This window comes from Lepisosteus oculatus, chromosome 7, assembly GCF_040954835.1.
Source record: "Lepisosteus oculatus isolate fLepOcu1 chromosome 7, fLepOcu1.hap2, whole genome shotgun sequence".
In the NCBI taxonomy this organism is placed as follows: Eukaryota; Metazoa; Chordata; class Actinopteri; order Semionotiformes; family Lepisosteidae; genus Lepisosteus; species Lepisosteus oculatus.
The window spans coordinates 23,739,111-23,764,664 of NC_090702.1; the positions used below are offsets into that span (position 1 = coordinate 23,739,111).

General features: G+C 38.4%; 1 protein-coding gene and 1 long non-coding RNA gene across 5 annotated transcripts in view; one reads left to right on the forward strand and one right to left on the reverse strand.

Annotated features, from left to right (window-relative positions):
* The window catches only part of LOC107078055 (uncharacterized), a 105,160-nt gene that overhangs the window by 12,631 nt on the left and 66,975 nt on the right, over window positions 1–25,554 (reverse strand). The window lies entirely within an intron of this gene.
* ifng1 (interferon gamma 1) lies at window positions 18,807–21,748 on the forward strand. The gene is made up of 4 exons (XM_015352929.2): window positions 18,807–19,048; window positions 20,070–20,141; window positions 20,242–20,445; window positions 21,343–21,748. The coding sequence occupies exons 1-4, from the start codon at window positions 18,923–18,925 to the stop codon at window positions 21,490–21,492; spliced, it is 552 nt and encodes a 183-aa protein (XP_015208415.1). The 5' UTR covers window positions 18,807–18,922; the 3' UTR covers window positions 21,493–21,748.

The following is a 25,554-nucleotide window of genomic DNA, read 5'->3' on the forward strand; positions in this document are numbered from 1 at the left end:
TGCGTAGGTGATCTACTATATTAACTTTTACTAATGAATATCATTTTCAGATGTTACTTTTCTTTCTCTTCACACACCCTAAAAGAAACGCCTGCTGTAGTGCATCGCGCGGGCCGTTAGCACATTCCATTGAACTTGGTTCCCTCTAGTGGCAAGAACTTGTAATTGCGTTTAGATATTGAAAATTGTTCAAACTTGCTTACGATTTTCTAACTCCTGAAAAATATCTCAGACTCCACGCTTAAGACGTTGGGATCGGTAGCTTTCTATATATACTACACTGTATTTTAAATTTCTTCAGAATTTTGGATTCGCACAAACATTATTAAAACCTTAGAAAAATTGAAAGACATTATTTGAATTTATAAAATACTGCTAACGAATTAAGATTTGATATGCAGAAAGTTCCTTCGTGTTATGAAGCAGAAATATTTCTTTTCCAAGGTGTAGTAGCACAATGAGTTCTTCCAGGGGGACTGCATTCCTTCTTCAGCTCCGCAACATTGTTAATTGAAATATATACAAGTATCATGTTTAGAAACTCATACAATTCCACTTTTATTGCATTTTCAGCCACTTGGTTTTATTTTTAGGCAATTTTTACAGGTGAGTAACAGAGGGCAAGATTAAAGCAATGCATTACATCTGGCTGGAGGGGAGAGAAACATCAAAATCACTTCGCTCTTGGAGAATTAGTGAGGTGGGGGTCACCAAACTTTTCTCACTGGGACAAATTAGGAGAGCTAAAACAAAGACCTTCACCTGTATGTCTGAGGAAGCCAAACAACCAGAGAACATGGCAAAAGCTAATGCAATCACAGAGATAGGATGGAATCAAACCAATTACCATGCCACCCTTCACCACAGGTATACTGCAGCTCATCCAAAGAAACGTAGCACTTGTAGGCACTAGAATGTCATGCAATCCTGTTTTTTGCCATGATGCATAAGTAGGTGCGTCAACATTTTATTGCACAGACATGACATTTGGAAAATGTACTGTGTTGATTTACAGTACATTTGTCATCAATGGGCTACATTTTCTTGGGTTTACTTGTATTCCCAGGATAGCCGTTTGTGTGGCCACTGCTGGATTGAATACAAGCTATGTTTTGCACCAGTTTGTAAATGCCATCCTGTGGGATTCTGCCCCATTTCTCTCATACCCCCTGTACAATCACGTATCTGTTCACTGGTCTCTGACCCCTAGATGCCCAATGTCATCCCAGCTCATCCCACACATGTTCATTAGGGAACCCATGGCAAACTGTCACTTTCTTATCAGGCAAGAGAGCTCTTGTAAGACAAGCAGCAAGAGGAAGTGCTTTGTCCCGCAGGAGCACTGTTGCACCAGGATGAGCCCTCAGGACGTGCAACAGGTGAGGTCACAGGATTTGTGCAATGTAGCTCTGTGCAGCCAGGTCGCCATCAATCGCTACAAGAGGAGCATCTGAAGCAAATCGATGTTTGTGCACAAACCATCACATTCAGACCTCTACATCAACTGGCTTGTTGACGGCACAGTGACTTTCCGACTTTCCGATGCCGATGTGACTTTCATCTAGCTTGCATCAAGGTGATCTATTTTACACAAAGCCTTGGTTCATTGTTAAAGAGGACGTAGCTCCACCGCTGGAAAGTCTGCCTGGGTGATTTAGTGCAGCCTCCAAACCTACAGGTGGTATAAAGTGGGACACATTGCTTCATTTCTGTTTTTTCTTCATCTTTTTTACCAGGCTTGATATTCAAAAGGTTACATCCACTCGTTCCCAGTGTCCAATCAACTCTCTCTGATGAGATCGTTTAGTGCTTATGCAACAGTCTAAGTTACTTGCATATATCACAGTCAAGTCAAACTGTTGCCAGAGCATTCAATTAGTATTCCAAATTTGTAGACTTTGTTATACTTGCATAAGCAAAAGTAAAGCAAAGTTTCCTTTGATGTTCCTTATGCCATGGCTTTAATAAGCTTTTATTAAGAATGCAACTGAAAAACAAGAGCTGCACAATAATCTTGTCATGTGGATATTCGAATGAAAACAAATGTTTACGCAACGACAACGAACGTTGCATTCAGATTTCTAGGTCTGCTCTTATTTTGAAAGCTTCTAGGGAACTGGAATAGCCAACAGACACAGCACTTGGAGAACTGAGGAATTACAGTTTATGTCTTTGCAAAAGACTAATCATAAGTTCTAATCACAATCATTAACCACTTTACCCAGTTTTGAGATTTCCATTAATTCCTGACTGATGTTAGTCAAAACAGCTTTGCATCAGAGTGGTTGGGTGTCTAAATTTTTATTTGGACAGTTTCTTTTCTCTTGTATACCCATTTCCTTTTAAAGAGGTGGGAACTTTAGCTGACCTCGCTTTTAAAGGCAGAAACATTTACCATACTGTAGCTATAGAATGATGCTTCCCAGAACTGCAGGGTGTTACCAAAATATCTCTCGCTGTTGCTGCAGAGGCACTTGCTTACAGACGATGCCCATCTGGAGCAGAGCTGCTGTAAGAGCTACACTGCCCTTGCGGGGAAACTGCAGTGGTTTCATGGTCTCATCCTCTCTGTATGGCATCACCGCTTTCTGCAGATTGTTTTACTTTTTTGCAGCTGCATGCTGTAAGACCCCCATGTTCAAAGTTTACTGTCACAATGCCGCAAACCAAGGTGGCAGGAATGCTCAAGCCACCCTCAGCTGCAGCACAGCGCTGTGTCCTCTTGAGTTTCGCTTTGACACATTCGCGACTACATTCTGAAATAGCTGCCTTCTATCGCTGCAAAGCTCCTCACCACTGGGTCAAAGCCAGAGATCACTCAGGCTTTTAGTAACATCTACCTCTTAAGCAGCACATTGTCACGAGATTCAAATTTTCTGCCTTTAAAAAGAAATTCCCTTGACCTTTTTAATGATGCGCGGTTGCAGCAAATTAAAAAAAAGGACAGTAATTTACTTTTCTAAATGATTGTCTCCCAAGAACATGAAGAAACAAACCACTAGAGGTCTATTTAATCTACCCATAATACTGCTTCCCCCAGAGTTAGAATTCGTAGGACAGATATGGGCACCAATGCCAAACCTGCAGTAACTTCATCAGACTATCAAATACATTGAGAGATCAAAAATTGGAAAGGCAGGAAAATATAGTCATGTACTACTGAGAGCCCTTGACTCTTGATGATCCTAGATTCTTTATGCACTTGGAAAACCTGAAGTGGCACACTAGGCTCACTTTACCCTGGTTGGACTATAGATGTCACTCTTCGAAAAGGGAAGAGCTGCCCAGACCATCTGGTTTGAGTTTGGCACCCTGCGATTATGTGTAAGTGTAGTTTCCTCTGTGGGAGGGCTGGGTGCTAAGTTATCTTTCTACCAGCCAAGAGTGCAGTACAGACCTACTGGGAAGCTGGCACTGAACAAAAGAAATGCAAAGCACAGTGATTGAAATAAGGATAAATAATAAAGAAATAAATGTTGACCCTTTTTGTTTTCTACATCGAGGATAATATTTAGTAAAGGCTTACTGGACCACATTTTATTACCCCGCTAGAACTCACAAATGCTTTCTTATGTATCATTTTGTTCCTTTCCCTTGCTCGGAGGTGCCAGAGGTAGTGTGAAATTCCACTACATGCACTTTTGTTCTGCTTCTTATCTTACCGATCCTACCACTGTTAAGAAGAGTAAATATTTACTACAGAGGCTTTTAATTTCTTACCATTGACCCAGAATGCAAGCTGATAGAGAGTTTGTATTCAGGGATGGTAGAATCTGTAGCATAAATTTGCTTTTCATTGTATAATTTATGATCTCTTGATAAAGTGTGCAACGCTGGGCACCAGAGGAGATCTTTCAGACCCCCTCTGGAATCCTAGATCTAACTTGTTGGTTGCCACTCAGGGAAAATTGCACGGTTCTTTTCTTTCTCGGTTGCTTTTTGCACGTTTCCACTAATAACTCACAGCTAACACTAACATTTCTGTATATGGACGCTTGACTTGAAGAGTATAACTCTTTGATAATCACCAGGTACTTCAGCATTCACATTTGTTCCATGATACCCTGCTTCTTATATTTTTTGTTCTTGATCTTAATCAGCAGGCACTGGAGAATTTAGCTCAATTAACTCCATATAACCCATTCCTCAATCTTCACTTCACTAATTACTTTTTTCACAAAGAGATGGTGGAATGTTGATCTTAACCCTCACTGTGAAATACTATTCACAACACATCCCTTCTCTTACTCTTCACCAAGCACCAGATCCTTACATACAACCCCTAACATTTCCGACTAATCCTGTTTGGCCAGTGACATTGTTATATAAGCGAAATCTGCAGCCCAGAAATGGCAACAGCCGGTTTGTCTGTTATCTCACACACTCAGAGTCCACCCATCTGTCTGCTGATGCTAAGATACAGGGACATTCTGGAATTACCCAGGGTTATTCTGGAGTGCTTTCGCCTATGAGAAGAAACTTGTTACCCTGATAAGTGATGCCCCTGCTTTCAGCACTGGTTCAACTGGCCCAACCTGTTCATCAGCACCATACTTAATTCTTATTGAGTCTGGCAAAAAGACTACCAAATGCCCAGTACCCATGATTTTCCTTGGTAAAGTGGGAAATTCCCACTGCAGTAGCAAAGTCCCACAGGCCTGTGACCACCTCAATCCGTTACGAATAAGCACTCCCTTCTGGATATCTCACTCTCCCGCATTTTCTAACCAAAGTCTAGCCTATCTAGGTTTTATAGGCCTCCCAGTTAGTCCAGAGCAATAATCAATTACACTCAGATCTAGCTCCCACTAGCTCATTTCTATCACATTGAATTTCATTACCTCTGAGGAGTACTTACTCATTCAGACCATCTGGGCCTCATTCTGTATTTATTCAATTTAACAGCCATCCATCCTGCCAAACATTCTATTTCCCAATGCACATTTCTGCATAGACGGATTTATCCGTTGCCACCTCATTAATGACATATTGTTTCTTCTCTTGTTGGATCTTTAGAATGGGAAATTGAATAACTGAGGCACTATACCTGGAAGAAATGACAAGCCTCATGCAGAATGATTTCGGAACAGTCTACAAATGATCACTGTAAGCAGATGAGTGCGATATGACAATAAGTAAATTTGCATTTATAAAAATGAGTGCACCTTATGCAAACCTGTGTAATGGAAATCAAATAATGTAATGTCATAATCATAACTACAGGCCTTTAGTTAACAGTCATGTGTAACTTCCGCATAAGAGCATGCTCCTTATCAGATGGTAATCCTGAAGATAATGGAAGTCTAAGACATCATACAGTACGTAAGCATCACAGGCTTCAAAGGCTGAGATTACTAATTATTTCCATTGAATCAGTTTACATAAAAATCGTTCACCTTAATGAAAATCACCTTTATCACTTCATGTGACTACACGTTACAGTTATTACATCTGTCTAATGGGATGCTGCTTCCAGCTGCCTTTTGCAATTTAAAAAGTTGTGAATAAGGGCCAATATATCGCAGAAACACCTTCCGCTTTCAATCAGGTGGATGAGTTTACTTGTGTGAGTGTTCAATGTGCATGTGTGCCAGGAGAGAGTGAAGATGTGTCAGAAATGTTTCTGCCTTCTTCTTGAGAATTAGTTAAAATCTTCAGTGGGTGTGTCTGCAAATGCGTGAATAATACTGATATTCCGGTAATTTAAGTGATCAAAGTATTTGCTTTCTCATTTTTTCTTGAAATTGTAAGTCAGCTATTGTTGATGGGCTCAGCTCAATGGTACTCTTGCATTAGCATGGGGGTGGGGTGGGGAACTATGCATTCCCTTCTCTGACATGCCCACTGGTTCAAGTGCTGTCTGTTTCACCTGCTGCCAGCTTTACAGCCTAACAGAAAAGACAGCGCCACCTGGTGGACTGAAACCCCACTCACTCTTGATTGTGATAGTACACAGACACCCTGTAGATACTGGTCCCAGGCAGCAAGCAAAAGATAACTAAAGCTGACAAATGTTGCCAGTGCTCATCCATATGTGAGAAGTTGTGCTATCAAGGCTGTTAGAGTTAGCTAACTGATATCCACAGTTCAGGACTGGGCATGCTGGACAGCAGTGCAACCTGCACTTTGAGCTACTGATTTTACTGGTGGAGGAACCTAGGAGACCCATAACATATATTTTTTTAATGGCTTATTGTCCTTTTCCTTATAATCATTGAACATTTGTAGCATTTTAGCAGTGTCAAAAAGAAAAAGAATATGGTGCTGCCCACTGTCTCATTGTTTTAACTGTTGGACACCTATTATTGCACTTTTATTTGACGTTAAACCATTTTTTTTTGGTTTGGTGGGGGGGGGCACACAAATGTAGAGAATGAAATGGTTTTACTCAGGTAGTTTCCCCTGTTGTACTACAGTTTGTTGTTTGACTTTCACCTTATCCAGTACGGTCATGAGGGAGCCAGAGCCTATCCTGGCAAGCAACTGGCACAAGGCAAGGTACACCCTGCACAGGACGCCAGCTGCAGGGTATACTCACAAATGGGTCAATTTCTCCCAGAAGCTGATTAACCTGCAAGTATGTCTTTGGACTGTGGGAGGAAATCAGAGTGCCTGGAGGAAACCCACAGAATGAACACAATGAACACTAGGTGAACATACAAACTCCACGCAGATACTGTAGCACCACAGGAACTGAACCATTGCGAGGGACAGTAGCAATGCGCCATTATGCTTCCCTCCTGACAATCCTTCAGAAGCCATTCTGATAATAATTACATCCGATTATCTTAAATTGACGTATTAATGAATAACACCACCTAATAAAATACTATTCTGCTTTAAGTCTACCAGAACAGTTATTCTTCTATATCCTGAAACTAATCGTTTTACAATAGACATTTTGCAATATAGGCTTGAACCTATACAGTATAAGCAGGCAAGAACCATACAGGCTGTGTCACATTGCAGTTTAATTTGGCAAATGCAAGCTTTGGCTACAGTAACCACCTTCATTGGTACTTACTGTAGGAGCTCTGCAAAATAGACCACACAACTTTCCTTTCCTTAAGATAGTGTGTATAAGTCGGAAAGTGATGGCTTTAAAATAAAACCCTATTGGAGTGAAAATGAGACATACCTGGTCTAATAAGATCCTTCAGATCCAGTGGGAGTGATATACCACATGAGGAATAGGGAGTACAGTGTGTGTAATTAGCCCTTCCCTTGGATTAGTGAGCTTTACATGGACTTCCAGGAGGAAAATCCTTCCGTCATACTATGATCTGTCTTAATGTCTTCCTGTACGCACAATGACCATACTCCTACACCACTACATACACGACAACTGAATATAATCCGAAATCGTACTTGAAACTGTACTAGTTGTACTATTTAATAATCGCTGTATTATTTTACCACTACACCAGTAGACTTTTTTGTGAAGTCTTTTATAAGAATAAAAGAATTGGTCCCCAGCTTGAGGTCAATGACCATTTACCTGCAGTTTTCAGAGAGCTCTCTGACCTTGACCATAATGATACAGTACATCCTATATCACCCTGCGACTCACAACTGGCAACCCACTGAAGCTCAGCAGGTGTGAGCCTGGTCAGTACCTGGGATGTGAGACCTCCTGGGAAAAACTAAGGTTACTGCTGGAAGAGGTGTTAGTGGGGCCAACAGGGGGGCACTCTCCCTGCGGTCCATGTGAGTCCTAATGCCCCAGTATAGTGATGGGGACACACTGTAAAAAGGAACCGTCTTTCGGATGAGACATGAAACCGAGGTCCTGACGAGGTCGAAAAGAGTAGGGGTGTAACTGGCCAAATTTCCCATTGGTCCTTACCAGTCATGGCCTCCTAATAATCCCCATCTCCGAATTGGTTTCATCACCGTGTTTTGATACTGTGCCCGTATGTTCCTCCATCTCTGTTTCTGCATTGGTGGCTTGGGGTTCACTTGTTTCTTTTTGGGGGTTGAGCCTCCTCATCCTATTGCCAGGAGGCTACCTATTAACTAAGAGGGTTAAGCTCAAACGTATTCTTAATATTACACACAATGCAATATTACGAGCACTATTCACTATGCAATGCTTAAATACTACTTAAAAAGACAGCATTCACAAAGCCTTAGATTCTTAAATGACATTATTCCTTGTGAAATGGAAGTTTAGGAGGCATAACAACAGACAAACTAATCTCATCCAGCTTTTTTAAATCACAATCCTTACTGACTTTTGTTGTACAGACCTTGAACACATCCCTCCTCTGTCCTGTCTCCACATATGCAGCATCTCCTCTTGGGGGTGTTGAGCCTTCTCACGCTAGTCTCTTAACCAAGTGAGGTAAACTTGGTTATACTTATTATACAGTACTTAATGATAATGATTCTTAATTAGCCCTATACAATTTCTTGCATTAGGAATTCGTCTTTTCGCATACCCCAGCTTTTCTCCATGAGACACAGACACACAGACAGGGAGAGAAGCTTGGGGTCAGAGCGCAGGGTCAGCCATTATACGGCGCCCCTGGAGCAGCTGGGGTTAAGGGCCTTGCTCAGGGGCCCAACGGAGTAGGATTCCTCTGCCGGCCATGGGATTTGAACCGGCAACCTTCCAGTCACAGGCGCAGATCCTTAGCCACAGAGCCACCAATTAAATACTCAATAGACAACTTTTGCAAAGCATCTGATTCTTTGATGCCGTTTTTCCTTGTGAATTTATTTTTCTTTATTCTCTGAACACACAATAGTTTAAATACTCCAAAATAAAGCTACAAAGTGTTTAAAGATTTATTCAGGAGGATTTCAATGTATGTATCTTGTTGTATAATTATAATTATTGACTCTAATATAATTTGTATCATTTTAAAGCCATTTCTAATAGAACATAACCAATAACTTTTTATATGAACCACATCATATTTTTAGCAATATTTATCAGTAATAAATATTGCAATATTAGCAATATATATTTGCTGTAGTACTACAAAATATGAACAGTGACTATCTAAATCCATCTGTATTTACGATATTTATAGTGTATTAGACATGCATCAACAAGACTACTGGGAAAATATTTTTATTTGTCGTCCCTGATGTATGTTTAATGAACAATGTTTAATTTACAAGCATGGCTTGTAAAGTCTATTAGGTGTAACACCACTAATATATTGTAAATATAATGTTACTAGTATCATACAGAGTGTGGCATACATGTATATGTGTACTTTCAAAATCTTCACATACAATACTAAAAACATAGCTAAAAGCCAAGGTATTAGTCACATTCTATGAATCTTGACAAGAATGTGAGGTAATGATTTCTGTGAGGTAATGATCTCTTCTGTGTGGTGTAATGAATACCTTCCACAAGGCTTGTTTCTATCACAGTTTTGTCACATCACATAAACCCCACCTGTGGCATTTTACACTTGAGACATATTGCACATTATGTAAACCACAGTTTACTTAACGGAAAAGCTGGTTTTCATGTTGCAGTGCAATAGGAAATAATATTTGCTCAGAGAAAAATGAGTAAGCATATTTTCATAGTAAAATAAGCACCATACATCAGCATCAGCAGATTTTAGTAGATATGAATGAAAACGTATAATCAGTAATAAAAAATATTGTACTTAGGCCTTATGTGGGCACTTAGGCTATTAATTACTAATACAATCCAAAAGTCTTTAATTAGTCTGACACGGAAAGCCCATTCAGGTTCAGAATAAGACTTCATTTTAGATAACTGTAAGGGAGACCATACTATTTTATTACCAAAACGGCTTTCTGAATGCTAGTAAATTACTAATGTATATAATATATATGCCATATTAGTGAATCATATAAGGTATGCCTTAATGATGCTACACACAAAGAGGTAACACTTGACTTACAGGTTATTCCTAAAATAAAGCATCACCACATCATACAGCAGGTTGTTTCTACTAGTGGTGGAATTTCATTGCATATTAAAATATTCTAGTCTCAGTTGTCTTAATCATAGTCATCACTGGGTCTGACTCTCTCCATTAAACAAAATAAATCTCTTTATGTTCCACAGCACACTACTGAGTTATTCATTGGCCATTGCTGACAATATAAGACATAAAAATACATGACATTTAACTACATTAAATGGAAAGAAGGATCGCTTAAAATGACAATTATGACTTTTGAAAAAATGACTCAGAATTTAGTTATTAAATATTTTCCATAGTCATGAGAAAATGCAGGTTCTCGAGATTTTGACGCAAAACTCTAGCATGCATACATTTTTTAAATACCCATTTTAAAGTACATCCAAACACATTTTATTGCCTTTTTTATAAAAAGAAGTGATAATCAGGGCTTGAAAAGAGGTTCAGCAAATATTTATGTATAGAGAAACAGAAATGTGATGATAGAATTTCACCTCCTCCTGAATTTCTGTTAAGTAACACCATTTCAGTAATTTGGTCAGTTTAAAAACTGCTTAATGAGCCGGTGAATATAAAAGGTATATTTATTATTGTGGCATTAACTCACCTGGCTTAGGAAATAATAGCGTTGACCGAAGATTATGGCTGTCACAACCCCCCCAAAAGGATCCACAATACACCAACGCAGATTTCAAACACGAAGCTAGTTGGTATAACGGCAGCAAAAGAGACCAGGAAGAGTAGTCAGACACAGAAAAAGGAAGGAAAGAGTAGAGAGTTTGTCTGAATTTTGCTAGAATTGAATGAGGATGTATTCTAAAAAGAGAAGAAATATCAGCTACTTTCACAGATGAAAGCTATGGGAGGGATACATGTCAGGGACCAACACTTCACCAGTTGGACACCAACCAAGGGTGGGGAGGGGTTGGTCTGAGATAAGACTAAAATGCTGAGTGTTAAAAAACATACATGCACAGTAGCGGGCAGTCAGCGGGTATTTATGTATAAAGGAGTGGTGTCATGGATGTCAGAAGGGACAAACCGTGGAATGGCAGGAGAGCGAAAAAAGACCCTATGTGTAGCGGTGGGACGGGGGTTAGCCCGGGCTCAGCTGTTCAGGAAATGTTGTATAGAAACATATGCCCCCAGGCTGCGAACGTGGGGCGACCTGGTGCTAGGTGGGTCTCAGGACATACAAACATCAATGCTGAGCGAGGACGAAAGTGTGACCCGGAAATATATAGCCCCAGACAGAGATACACCGGAAGGACAAGCAAAGCACAGGAAACTAGAGAAAGGACAGACTAGGAGCACCCTCTAGCTGTAGAGGGTGTGACAGTGGAAGGGCAACTTTAGAATCTTTAACTCCTCCTAAAGGTACGTTATACAACACCATTAATCAAAATTTGTAAGGATTCATTTTCTGTACTCTTATTCAGATTTATTCATGAATATCATATTACCCTTATTCTCTTTCTAGGATAGTGACTGCCAGCCATACAGTATGCCTGGAGAACCAATGCATATCTGACAGTCCTTAAAGTTTTACAGCTGGTAAATGATTGAACTGAATGACTAAGATACAGTTATTAAGATTCAAACCCAGAAGACCCCGCAGCTCTAAGGGACAGGAGCTGGCTGTTCCTGGTTGGGAACGAAGAGTTTCATATCACTGTACCACTTTACACAACTCCAGTCCTCAGGGGACCTTTGACAATTCAGAACACAAAGAACGGGCAACTACTGTAATTATTCCAATTAAGAGCTCAGATACAAAATGAAGAGTCAATGGCTACTCCTATGAGTGTTAAGAAGTAAATTCAAGTCTGTAGTAAGTTACTGTATATATGAAAGACATGCAAGTAACTCCATTTATGGATTTCAGGCCAAATGGATTTTAATTTTTGATGGCAACATCAGTAACATCGTTCAGATAATGGCTCAAATAAAGGTCTATGATGGACTGGACTGGTGTAATTGGGAAAACCAGAACTAAATGAAAGGTTACAAACCCAGTGCTTAATGACAGCTTTCTATTGGTGTAGTTGCAAGAAGTGTTGGACAAACACAAAGCATTAATCTTGTGGTACATTCATAATTTGTGATTAGTGGCTGGAAACGTGTTTTAATTAAAAACTGGGGGTGTGGATTGCAAATGACTTAGCCATGTACCTCAGTGTTTCTGTTAAGAAACCGTTGAAAACCCATTTGTTAACAAAGGTGTACTTGCTGCTAACGATGTATCAGGAATATCTGGCAGAAACATATGCACACAAAGCTCTACTCATTAAACTATCTCATTTGAATTGACAGCTTCATAAAAATTAAATACACAGTGGAATGGGATTTATCAGGAAACAGAGCAAGTGCCTAAACTATATCAAAGAGAAAGGTCAGTGTGAATAGGGTGGCTGCACGCACACAGCAAGTTGGGGTGCAGTTGTGGTAAAGTTCTCAGGGGTCTGAGTGCAAAAACTGACAAGACTCTGGTGCTGCTCAGCAGTGCTACTTTTTGTATCAGTATCCCTTCAGCTTCATGTTCTGCATCTTTGTACAGTAGCTGGTCCTGAGAATTAATATATATATATAAACAATATTAACCTTCAGAGTAAAGGGTAGAGTAGAGTAGTTTATTGACATACAGTATGTACACGCACATTGGAATTCTTAATCACACTTCAGTCTCAATCTTATACTCATGAAAGAAAGAACAACAGTAACCATTTTATGGTCTGCTTTATACTATAAAAATAAAAATAAAACTCCATCAAATGACTGATGTTACTGAATAAGGAAAATTGTGCCTACACAGCCTAACTTGCAGTGTGTGTTAGGTTGGAATTATGGTTATTCTTCACTATATATCAATTAGGCTAATACATGCCATTTCTGGGTTAATATCTTTTTCACCCGAAACCAACGGTGAAGACTAGGATTTTAGAAACCCTTGCTATTAAATACTAGATATAAGCCCTATAGGACTGTGGAAGCCTGGACAAGGATGGTAGATTCTTCCTATAGAACTTTAATATTAAGAAACTTTAAAATCAAGAAGAAAATAAATACTATTAGGATACCTAGAATTATTTTAAAATATATACAAATTTATCATTTCCAGGGAATGACATGTGTAACAAGCCACAAAAAAACACAGAAGACCCCATCTGAGACACTGTTGGATTTCAGCCTTGCAAATCAGACCCTTAAAGAACTTACAGTGTCTTGCAAACGTGCACCAATTCATTCCCTTTCAATGATGATTTTTTTTATCTATTTCAAATGAGGAACACATTATTTTCAAATGAATATTTTAGTCAGAACATGAATGTTCAAACTGAACACTCTTGTAGACGAAAGAAGTTAAATTTAACAAACAACTGTAAAGAAAAATCAAAAACTAAAATAAACTGCATAATTTCTCCCCTTTGCTGTGGCTATAACTTTTGCAAGACAATGTTTATTTTAATTTTAAAGGAGAAAATACACAGGTATCATTACCATATACGGAGATTAGTGGTAAATGGAGAATTAAATGTGTGCTGTATACTGTGTAAGTACTCATCATATTAGTAAATAAACAACTGTAACATTGTTTTCACTTAAAGGATCACTTTAATCCTCTAATCACTCTTATCTAATCTAACCTCAACACTTGATATGGGTGTTTTGGTTTCATTATCATTTAGATCAGTTCTTTCAACTACAACTTCTGAACAACAAAAAATCTCTGACATTCACATACAGTAAATCCCGACTACAGCACTTTGCAGAATTGAAGTTTTATGGTCACATCATGCTATACAGAGACATAAGAATCTGATGAGACCTTCTTACAATCTAAGAATGGCTGAAAAGACATTGCAAGTACTGCTTGAGTAAGTGGGGCATGCAAATCTGGGAAGTAAAAAATGTTACCATCTTTACTTTTTTTATTCTTTAAAAGCTAGAAAACAAGAACATGTGATTATTAACCTGAGCTCTTTATTGATATTTGAAATGCATTCAATAACTGTGAAAATACATTTTTTAAGTGTGACACTGCAACATTTGTGAGATCTTTGCAAGAGGAGATTTTCTTCTGTACCCACTCTCATATAATAATATGTATTGTATAAATATAAAATTTAACAATATAGAAACATATTGAAGTTTGCCTTAATATTTTTACCCTTTTTTTGCTGAAGAAGTTCAATGGTAAATAGGAAAAAATGATCTGAATTGGTCTGCATACTACTTTACTTTAAATTTCTATTTATGCATTAAGGGAATTTCAGCTGCTTCTATGGGAATAGCTGTTTGAATGCTTTTGTGTACCATATTAGGTGCTGAATAACCCATATTAGACAGATTTTAAAGGAACTATTGTAGCAATGATAAACAATTGAACACAGAGGCATGATTAAAATTGAACTATTGCATTTGGTCATTTATAATTATTTAGAAGACATAAGGGATTTTTTTTGCCTAACGATCTATTTGTAGTCATCTTCTAGGAAGGGCAAGAACCTTCCGCAGAATAACGTCCCACAGCTTTTCATTTGCTTTTTCCACTGAGTTACCTTAAGGGAGTTATAAGAAACAGTGGCAGGTATCACACATCACATCACTGTGCGTCATGGGCAGGTTTCGCCTGAGAGTCGTTTTCTCTGTGTGCTGCTGCTGGCGTCTCACGCATTGCTCTGGGTGCTGTTTCACTCTGGGATGGGTGCCATTACACTGCAGGCAAAGCTACTACTTTCGTCCTGTTACGGGGCACCGCTTTCACCTCCAATGTAACGCCGAACAGCAGAAGAATGACAGAAGCAGCCCACGGATCTAGGAAGTTTGATATTAACTTTGGTTGTATCAAACAACAAGAATAAGCGCATGGAATGAAGCACAGTGAGGTGCAAATATAGCATCTTGTAAACACATTTATGTCCCATTATCACAGGTTTGAGATCTTAATTTGTCTTGTTTTTTCTTGCTAAAGTCTGAAGGTTTTCCGTTGCTTGAAATATCAATTAAATGCTCTGACTAAAAGAATGTGACTAGTTCCAGCATCCTCACTACATGTCAGATCATCCGTTGAATTAAAGGGGGACTTGAGGGAGGCCAGGTTGTGGAAGAGCAAGGTACAACTGAGCCCAGACACTGGGGCTCACAAGCTTACTTTAACAAACAGCCACGGGATCTTTAATAACCAAATAGCCAGGACTTTGGTTTGATGTCACATCTGAAGGACTCAGTTCTAAAGCAAAGTGTCCTCTGTCACAATACTGAGGCAATGTCCTCTGGGTCAAGGGGAAGAGAGCTAGTGCCCCACTGACACTGTTTGTGATGTAGGTCTCCCTTCCCAGTACTGTCCAAGCCCAGAACTACTTTGCTTCTGACATCTGATGAAGATCAGTCTACAAGGAGGTAACACTGCTTTGCTAAATGAACGTATTGGGATTCTGAGGTACATTATTTAAAAATTGAAAATACCTTCTTATTTTTTTCTTTTTGCCTTCATATATTTTAATCATCTGAACTCAACACCACTGACTGTGCAGTTGCACGTCAGCCATCTTATTCACGCTCTCTGATCTTTAATGCTGCAGGCTCACAGGCAGCTGACGAGGTACAGGAGCTGCTCCTGTAACACCTGGGCCAAATCAAGCCCAACAATCCATGTCTGTCCCCAGCACGGTTCAGGTACAGTAGCTGACAGCCATTGGTTGTCAGCTTTTCACTTCGTCCAGATTCTAAAATATTCTAGCTGAGCTACAGAGATAAACCTAATGTCTGTTCATAATATTTCAGCCACTTGCAACCCTGTCTTTAGAAACATTATCCAAAAAAAAAGAAAGTGAAGCAATTAAATTCCTTATATGCTATATTAGGATAGACATTTTTTGTATTGTACCTACCAAAGTGAATCTTTTATACCAATATGTGTGTTCTTTTAAAAATAGATATATCATAAAGGAAGAAAGTTTGGCTATGCTTTAGCAGATCTAAGTATAATGTATTCTATTATCTAATCTCTATATTCTACATTCTAAAGCAACATTGTTTGTTATAAACATAAAAAATACAGAATAAAACTGAACATGTAAATGACAGAAAAATATTTTTATTAATGTTTCCACATTGTGAAAAGCCACAAAATACTGATCTGTATTTACCGACGATATGCAGATAAGTCATTTCTTAGAGAGTGAAAATCAACACCATTAAAACACTCTATATATCAGCCATTAATACACTATAAATGAACAACTCACATTCAGAACCTTGTGTTGCAGTAGACAGTCTTCATACAGAATTATGAAATTATGCAGATTAATAAGTTATTTAACATGGTAGATCTACTTAAATGTTCAAAACTACTATATATGTTATATAACTTTAAACAAGCTACAAAGAAGATCAGTGTTCTCCGTCTTTCTGCTCAAGCGGCTAAAAGAGCAGCTAAATCACAATCAAAAGGCAAAAAAGTTTGAAAATGACTAAACCGGCAAGATGACATAATATTGAAGGATTCAGTTTCCATATTGCCCATATTGCTGAGATTCAGGTCTTCGGAGATGTCATGTTATCACCTCAGCCTTGTTGCCTGGGGTTTCTGCCACCACACACAGCCGCAGCTGAGGAAGACTTGAGGTAAGAGCCCAAACGCCTTTCAAAGAAATTCCAAAAATCGCTCTTGCGACGGAAATCTTCTGTGCTAAGAAGCTCCATGCAGTAAACTTTACCACAGGATGTCTCTGGAAAACGGTCTTCCACACTATGCCAAACATTTTCCTTCAGACTGAGCTCTACTGCTTTTCATTGTTAATGGGTTTTTCATTTTCCGGAACTTTTTAAGTTTAATTACTAAAAGATAGTTTTACAGACCATTATTGGCACAAATAAAGAAGTGTGTAAGATTGTGTCAAATGTTCCTGACATTGCCATCTACAGCACCTAACTAGACATCAGTTACAAGAACTTTAGCAATTCCACATATTTTGGTTCTGATTTTGAAAGTGTGTGATCTTTGTTGTTAGCTGTGTTTAGAAAATACACAAGTAAGACAAGACCCATCTGATCCTTACCAGACTCAATGACAATGTTAAGTACTAACAAATTAAATCTGCAGATTGTAAAAAGAGAGACTTGTAAAGCAATTCTCACTAGAATTGTAAACCAAACAATTTTGTTTTGTCATTGTACTGTACACATTCCTACGGGTGCAATATCTGGGATGTTCTCAAATCTTTGTTGTTTATTTATTTGGATTATTGCAGATGCTTTTGCATGCTTTTCCCAACAAGTGTGTCAAACATGCTGTTGTTTGGTGTAGCATACTACTGTACATAACAGAGATCCACTCATTATCAAACTGCCAGGCTTTTCAGGCTAGGGTCACAGCAACTTGGAGCCAATCCTGGAAGCTTCGGACTTTGACCAGAAAATCATTCTGGTTTAGTCATTGTGTCAACTGGTACAAAAGACATTTCTGTGGGAGAAATGTTTACTTTAATGTTTTACTTTAATGTTTTTAAATATTTAGATTACTATAGTTACTCTTGAATGCATATCACCTGCTGGAAGTATTAATGTCTCTTTAAAAAGTGCGTCAAAGAAGCTGTGGTTTCGATATGTTTGGTATTGGGCCTACCTTTAATGGAAGGAACAGCAAGCTGTTGGTGTTTAATAAAGATAACGAGGTGATTGCATGGTAGACATGGGCACTCAGATATAACAGATTACCTACAGTAGCTGTCAGAAAGTCTGCAGCTTACATAGTAGTTAACCCCCCACCCCAAACCCACCCCCCTTTAAAAGTAATTCCTTTTCTTTTGTCTTTGAATTTCAAAGCTTCACTTGCTAGTGATGTGCTTGAAGCACGAATACAAAGTATTGTGAAGAAATGTAACTCACTCTTTACAGAAAAAGGAATTCAAGCACTTAGCCGTTAAGAGGTGTGAAAACCTCAAAAGGCTGAAACCTTGCTTATGAAGAGGAAGGGGTGCTCTGCAGATGCATACTAGAGACAAATTAGAGATAAACCAGTAGCACTCTTTAGATATCTCTTTTCTTTGTCTACATATATCATACTCATAATTTTCTAGAAGAATACATCCACAATTTTAAAGACGGCAAATCTCGGTGAATCGCACACTCGTATTATTGCTTGTGGGGTGCAGCAAAGTGAAATGTAAAGTGACTCATACTAAGCAAGCTGCCAACATTTCTTTCTAAGAGGACTTTCGTACTGCAGAAATTATCACCAAATAATTAATTAATAAATCGGTATTATGTGACATGGCACGTTAAATATGATTTCAGAGACAAACATTGTGTATTACAGAAAGTGAAAAAAAGAGTTACAGTAGGTGTGAACTGCTTTGCAAGAAAGCTGATGTATCAGCCTTTCTTTGAATTAGACAGCCTGGGGCAGCGACGAATGTTAAGATTTTTCTTCTTTCTTTTCATCAATGGTCTACGACTGATATTCAAGTGTGACTTTCATTATAGTGCCCGTCCACACACACACACTCATTTCACTAGAAAGCTAAGGGCCAGAAAACCAAATTTCCACCCGTCATCAGCCACTAACGACAAAGCAGAAACCCACCGTTCTGATCAGAACGGGGTGCCCCACACCCTTCTTGTATTCGTGCATCACGGTCAAACCTCAAAAACCACTAAGATGAAATTCAGAAATGCTCCGGAGAATCCATAAAAATGATCTGGGGGGGAAGATGTCACCTATAGTGCAGCGCGACACTGGGTTTTGTGATTTAAAGGAAATATGATGTGATGTAAAGCCCACAAAACCCCAAGTGCATCACCTTCCCTCTGACAACATTCAACTATGAAAACTATAAATACCCATGTATGCAGTATCTGGCATCATTCACCAGAGAAGATAGTTTGAGTTAAGAAGAGAGCAAGCAACTTTTAGACAGTTAGGTGATTCAACACAAGCAGATACCTTTACATTCTGATTAAGGACTGTTTGAGACGTGAGACTTCAAAACTAGGAACTAATGAATTCACTACAGAGGCTGCTGCTTTTCTGTGGACTTTGCGCAATATGTTTTGGAAATGGCAACTGCAACGACCTAGTGCCAGAAGATGTGAAGGAAGACATCAGAGTTCTAGCCACACATTTTGTAAGTATAAATAAAATGTATGCAGTATGCGGTGATGTTTATGAGAAGTGGTATACTGTACAGTGCAATTCATATGATGAGAGAAAGAATGTGACTATATAACACTATATGACTATATGACCATATACTGCACATACTTCTCTTAGTATGGGTTTGGACATTCAGTCATCTTCCACAAAGTTTCATGCATAATTCATGAAACCAAAAGCAATTTAGAAAACCTTAATCACATTCGTAATCTAGTTTGCTGCGCAAAAACAAAACAACAGATCTCGAAAATGGCAACAAAGGCTGGATCTTCGTTTTGAATATTGGTAATTGTACCGCAGTTATTTGTGACGCAGAACAGTCGCTGTTCATTTCATGATATTCATCCAGTAGCTGTCAGCTGGCCATTGCTCTGCACAGGGTTTTGAAAGTGAACTGAGCAGCATTCTAGCTTGCACTGTGAAGGCATCGCAATTAGCATAGTGGGGGAATATCAGATCTTCTGTTTAAAAAGTAACAATCAGCATGAATGGTTCAATTCTTGAGAAGGGTTCAGTAATAGGGTTCAATGGAGCCAAATTCAGCATCAGCAAATCAAAACAAACTTACCGTGTGACATTTTACACTAGCAGATTTTAGAATTACTTCAAACATATTCCTGGTGATATAAAAGTGCGAATGGACCAATACATTTAAACTGTGTTGTAGACCTTGGAATTGCAAAAATGTGATCATGAGTGAGGAACCGCAGAAACGTTTATGGGGCAAAAGCAAATAATTATTTCTTAATGTTGCAGTAATTCATATACATTCTCTGTTTTCTGCTGCTGAATTTGTCTCAATGGTTTTTACCATTAAGAAAAAAGCTCTGTTGAAAATTTGTGCTGGAATATGTTCATCCTTTTTTTGATCGATATTACTGAAAATCAATTATGAAAAAAATGGATTTTTCTGTAAATTAAAAAATATTGGAATGCTTACAAGTGAATAGCTGTATTATTACACTAGACTGACTGATCTCATTTTATTCCAGGACATAAGTAGACCAGACTTGCTTGAGGGTGGTGCTTTATTCATTAAAGCCCTCAATTCTTTTGAGCAACAGGTAAGTTTTGGATGCTACTTGATTTCTTAAGAAACTTGAAATTGCTACAGAATGGTGGAGCAACATGAAACCAATTTCATTTCTCCTCTGTCTGTCACAGGAGAGCGAAGAGAAACTGCTGTTGAATGAAATACTAAATCTGTACATTAAGATCTTTGACAACATGAACAACGTAGAAGAGGACAAGACTCTGGCTGAAAGAATCCATCATATAAAGATACGTCTGAGTCATCTGAAAAATGCAACGTTCCAGGAGACATCAACCAACCTGAAGCAGCAACTTGAACTGCTTTGGAACATTAAGGTGAGGGGAAAAATCAGCTTGTCTTAAAGCTTTTGTCTGTTGTCTTAGCATGGAATTGCTGAGGCAGACATGGTTGTAGTTTTTTTGTAGGACAAGTTCACCCCATGCGGGATTAGGAGTCTCAAATATTTGGGGCCCCCTTTACTGCTGCTATGAATCCTTGTCACTCAAGAAACCAACTAGTATGTGATTGCTGTATCCTTCATTTCATCATAAAAACTGCAAAACACCACAGACTGAATATACATTGACACACACTCCTATAGCCTGCATACTTTGTATGTCTTGCTGCATGCCTTTCTTCATTGTGGTTTGCAGACCCTCTGCACAACATGCCCTTTATTTAGCACAATCAACATATTGTGACCATCGTGACTCAGCCTCTGGGCATCCTGAGGCTTTGTTTGACAAGCCCTGGACCAACTGCACATTTAACTTTGTGTGAGAAATCTTGTAGAAATTCTGTTTGCAATGGGTTTGCAGATCTACACTGCTGGAGGCAGCAGCGTCAGTCATTTGTGCACTACTTTTCATCCAGCGAGGTTGAAAGTTCACGCCAGTTTTCCTTTCTTGTGAGCGGGCCTTCCTTTGACAGCAGATGGATAAGTGGCATGAAGCTTATTGTCTTTAAATAATGCATGAGCAGGTGGAGGTCATCACATTTCAATGTAACACAATCATAACACATTCAATTATTTGTGGCAGCAAGGATATGAAAATGACAGCTCACAATCTTGAATTGGGAAATTCACCCAACTTGTACTTTTACTATTCCTATCAAAAGACACTTTTTGGATGTGCTAAAAAACGTTGACAAATCCTCCGAAATAGTTATTGGAGAAATTGTCAGAAGAACAGCAGATTTTAATGCACTTCTATTTTTTTTTTCACTTTCAGGTGAATGACCCAGTAGTCCAGCGCAAGGCTGTCTTTGAGTTGAACCAGGTGCTGCAGAAAGCTGAGAATGTTGGGAGAAAAATGCATGAAAAGAAGGAGAAGCAAAGAAGAAGGCGGCAAGCTAAACTTTTAAGGAGAAGAATGCAGTGATTTGTTAATTCTTGATGCTGACAGTGTCGTCATTGACTGTTCATATTTATTGAGATTAATTTAAAACTATTTATTTAATTTATATTTATAACGTAACTAAAATCTAGGACACAGCTCTATATTTAAGTTATTTATGCAACTTGTTCTGTTTTTTCTAAGGGAAATGTAACAGGTTTTACTTGAAAAAAAATTAAGACAATGCAAAGCTTTTTTGTGATAAATCACATTATGTATGGTCTATGACTAATTTAATAAAAACTGAAAACATACTGAAAAGGCATAAATCATTATAATGGAAATACGCTTTCACATCTTCATACAACAATATAGTTGTAAAACTGATCACCAATTAATGGGATGTTTTCTTACTGAAAGTAATAGGTGTTGCAGACTATCTAAATGGCATATCAAAAGTTGTGTGTTTAGCAACACATGCAAGACCACACACTCTATGATAAAGTAAACTTAAGGATTCTCAAGCAATTACATGTATTATGCAAACTATACTACTAAATCGATGGATTTTAGTTTTAAAGTTAGAAATTAGGAATTAGATTAGGAATAGATTTTAGTGTACAGTATGTATGCGTTTCTCCCAATGACTGTACTATAATCAGCTTCAGAAAAATTTGCTGCTGTTTCACATCAACTCAGTGATCTCAATCTGAAATTGGGATAGAAAAACTGATTTATAGTAGATTGTCTGGATTTATCTGGATGGAAATTTAATTTTTCAAGTGGCTTATTGTAATTTAAGTCAATTCGCATCATTCTTAGATTACCTACTTTTTATAACGCCCCAGTGACGGAACAGGACCTTTTTCCTGACCTATTTGTGATGTTTAATTAATTACCAATGACTTATATTCACTTGTACTTCTGTAGTTCGCTTAGATCATAATGAATGCGATAGCAAGACGAAATGTATAGAGGTTATTTGGTGCAACTCACCTAACTGAGGAAATGTAAGCCCAAACAAAAGGATAAGGCTGCCAAATGTCCCATTTACGTTTGCGAGGAATGAGTTAGGGAGCCTCTGCAAGAGTGAGATGGAGTGGCGGGAGGGTATGAAAGAAATACACAAAAGGAACGTTAGAGGGCAATATACTGTACATAGAACAGTGGAACCAGGGCGAGAATGGGTTGCAACGTTCCTCTCAAACTCCAGTTATAAACTCCATTTTATGTGTCCTGTCATTGGGAGGAAGCACTTGACAGCTAAGTGGATGTGGAGGGTGAAGACAAGGAAAAGAGGTTTTGTTTATTCCTTGTTAAATGTTAAACAGATGAAACAGAAAAATGACAATGATGATATCTTTATGGCCTTCAAGAAAATCTTTGATAATGAAAAACAGTACTGCCTTCTCAGTCAGTTAGGATTTGTTGAAACACAAAGGATGAAGACATCAAATGCAATGTACATGAGAACAGTTACGAAGAACAGAAGCCATTTGGCCCATCTAGCCTGTTTGGTAAACAGGAACTAATTGATCCAAGGATTTCTGCCTGCCATTTCTTGAAAGGAGTCAAGGTACTGACTTTGACAGCATGGCTGGATATCCTTTTCCAGACTTCCACAAGCCCCTGGATAAAGAAGTGCTTCCTGTTCTCAGTTTTATTTGTACTTCTACATACTTTCAATTTGTGTCTTCTGACAGACACTTTCAAGGCAATATACACTTTCTAATAATCAGTATCTTCAACATATAAGATACATTTTGTTCAAAAAAGCATTACATTTTACGCTGATCCTTTCCATACAATAACATCTGTAAGGATATAGCAATTCAATAGATAATGCTTGGTGTTCTGACAGACATTTCTTATTTTCTACTATGGGGTGAATTTACTTAGCAAGTATGTATTTATTACAACTAAATGGCAACCACTGGAAATCCATTTTTAGAAAGCTGTTTAGTAAACTGTAAGAAAATGCAAAATAATAACACTAAAATCCATTACTGCTAAATGATAGACCAAGGGATATTCCTACATTGATGTATCAAATATGAATTTACAGATGTGACTAATTCAATGGCTACAAACAGTAACAGATGATAAATACAACTTAAAAACTACAAACATGCATTATTCCTTTTGTTAATTTGAAGATACAAGCTTTAAGTAATAGGTGCTGGCTTCACCAGTGAAGTGGATTGGGCTGATTTTTTTCAATACTGTATTCTGAACAGAGAGGTACTTCAGACTTGAATGGAATGTCATCCCAGGAGACAACGAGTCTTTCTTTATTTTTTCTTTCCATGTGCACTTATTTGGCACATACATGATTTCTACCTAAGGATGATGCCAGTTATCGTCACTGAGGTAGTATTCTGCAAATCAAATAAACATTGAATTAATAATGATCCTTATTCTTTCAGCTTGTGGTCAAAGTCTAATTTCAGTTAAGAGAACTCATGTAATTACATACAGTACATGAGGCCTTGGCCTTGGGTCGCTCTGTTTGAGACACCTGCTTACACTGATGGCTTGCTTGATTAGTGATGAACCCAGGGTTCAGCTATAGCCACTCCCACCATCAGGTGAAACCAAAAAAAAGTTTTAGGGAGGAGCCTCTGAGAGGCCCGAGGTAATGCAAAATATACATGTTTTCAAAGTAGAAGCAGGGACTGGAGACCATTATCTTCATTTGGTGAGAGCTAAGTTTCTATTGTGACTAAAAAAGCATCTACAAAATCAGACAGCCTGTAAAGACCAGACGCTTTAGTTGTTCTTAGAAAGAGTTTTCTGACTCACCAGGCTTTAGCTTAGCAACAGGATGCTTTGGGTAGACCTTGGCTGAACATACCCAGACAGAAAAAACAGCCTTTGTTAGATGAAAAATTTAAAACATTTTTTAAAACCACAGTTGAGGAAGAGGAGATCAAGATTAAATAATGGTTAAAACAAAGGATGTATGTGCCCATTCAAATATGGGGGTTGGCAACCTGAAAGCAGAAACAAACTGAGATATCAGTCTTTACCTGGTATATGTTAAAGATGTACTCCTATAGAAATTTAACACATGAAAGGTGTTTTCCAGTAGGATGATGCTTGACTGTGGTATTTATTGTTTTTTGCAAACTGTTTTTAAGCCCTACTCTAGACAAAAGTGGCAAATGAACTCTTGTAACAGCATCTAGTCAATGTGCAGAAATAAAAGCCAATGTCTGGAAGCGGAAAAATCACACCTGATCTGAGGAAATATCTCGCAGCTCTGCATATTACTCAGCTCTTTGAAAAACAGCCTGTCTCATCTTGCCTACGCATTGTTGTGTTATATGAAAACATTGCACAAAAAGATGCTGCTTTAAACATTGTTTCACACAGACTTTTGCACATTTTCCAGATATAAATGAGAGCAGGCTAAATCTGTTTGACATTTTTATTGCTTTCCTTCATCATCTAGATGACATGAATTGTTTACCATGAATACCCAAGCCTTCACAAGTCTTTCATAAGTAGCTTCTACACACTCATTGCTTCCAGAATAACATACATTCAGAAGAATTAAAAACAAGAGGAGGCCATTCAGCTGTTCAAGCCCTTCTGGTAGTTAGTTGCTTTTCTTGAAAGCTGCCACCATACCAGCTTCAACAACATGACTGGATAAATTGTTTGTACTTTCCCATTTTGTATTGTGATGCTGCAAAGGCGCCCTAGAGGGGCATTACTTTCCCCTGAGGATTCCTATATTTTCTTGAAGCTTTGAAGAGGGTGGCACACAGCTCACAGGAAACTGGACACCGATAATCACCAGAGCACGCATCAACTAAACACCCTGCTCCAGGCCAGATAAATAGACCTCTGAACCAGTATGGGGGAGAGACAACCAGAAGCAGAAATACAGGTACAGTACTTTCTTCTCATCGTATCAGCTTCTGCCCCAGATTACATTCTGCTAAACCAGCCTCTATGCTGAAGACTTTCACTTATGTTTTTCCATCACTCAATCTCAGCCTTAGGGCTGAAGAGTAGTGTTAGTATTACTGCAACAGCCCTTGTCACAATGCAGGCTGTATATTTCACTTTTGCCCCAGTCCAGGCTAAAATGTATTCTTT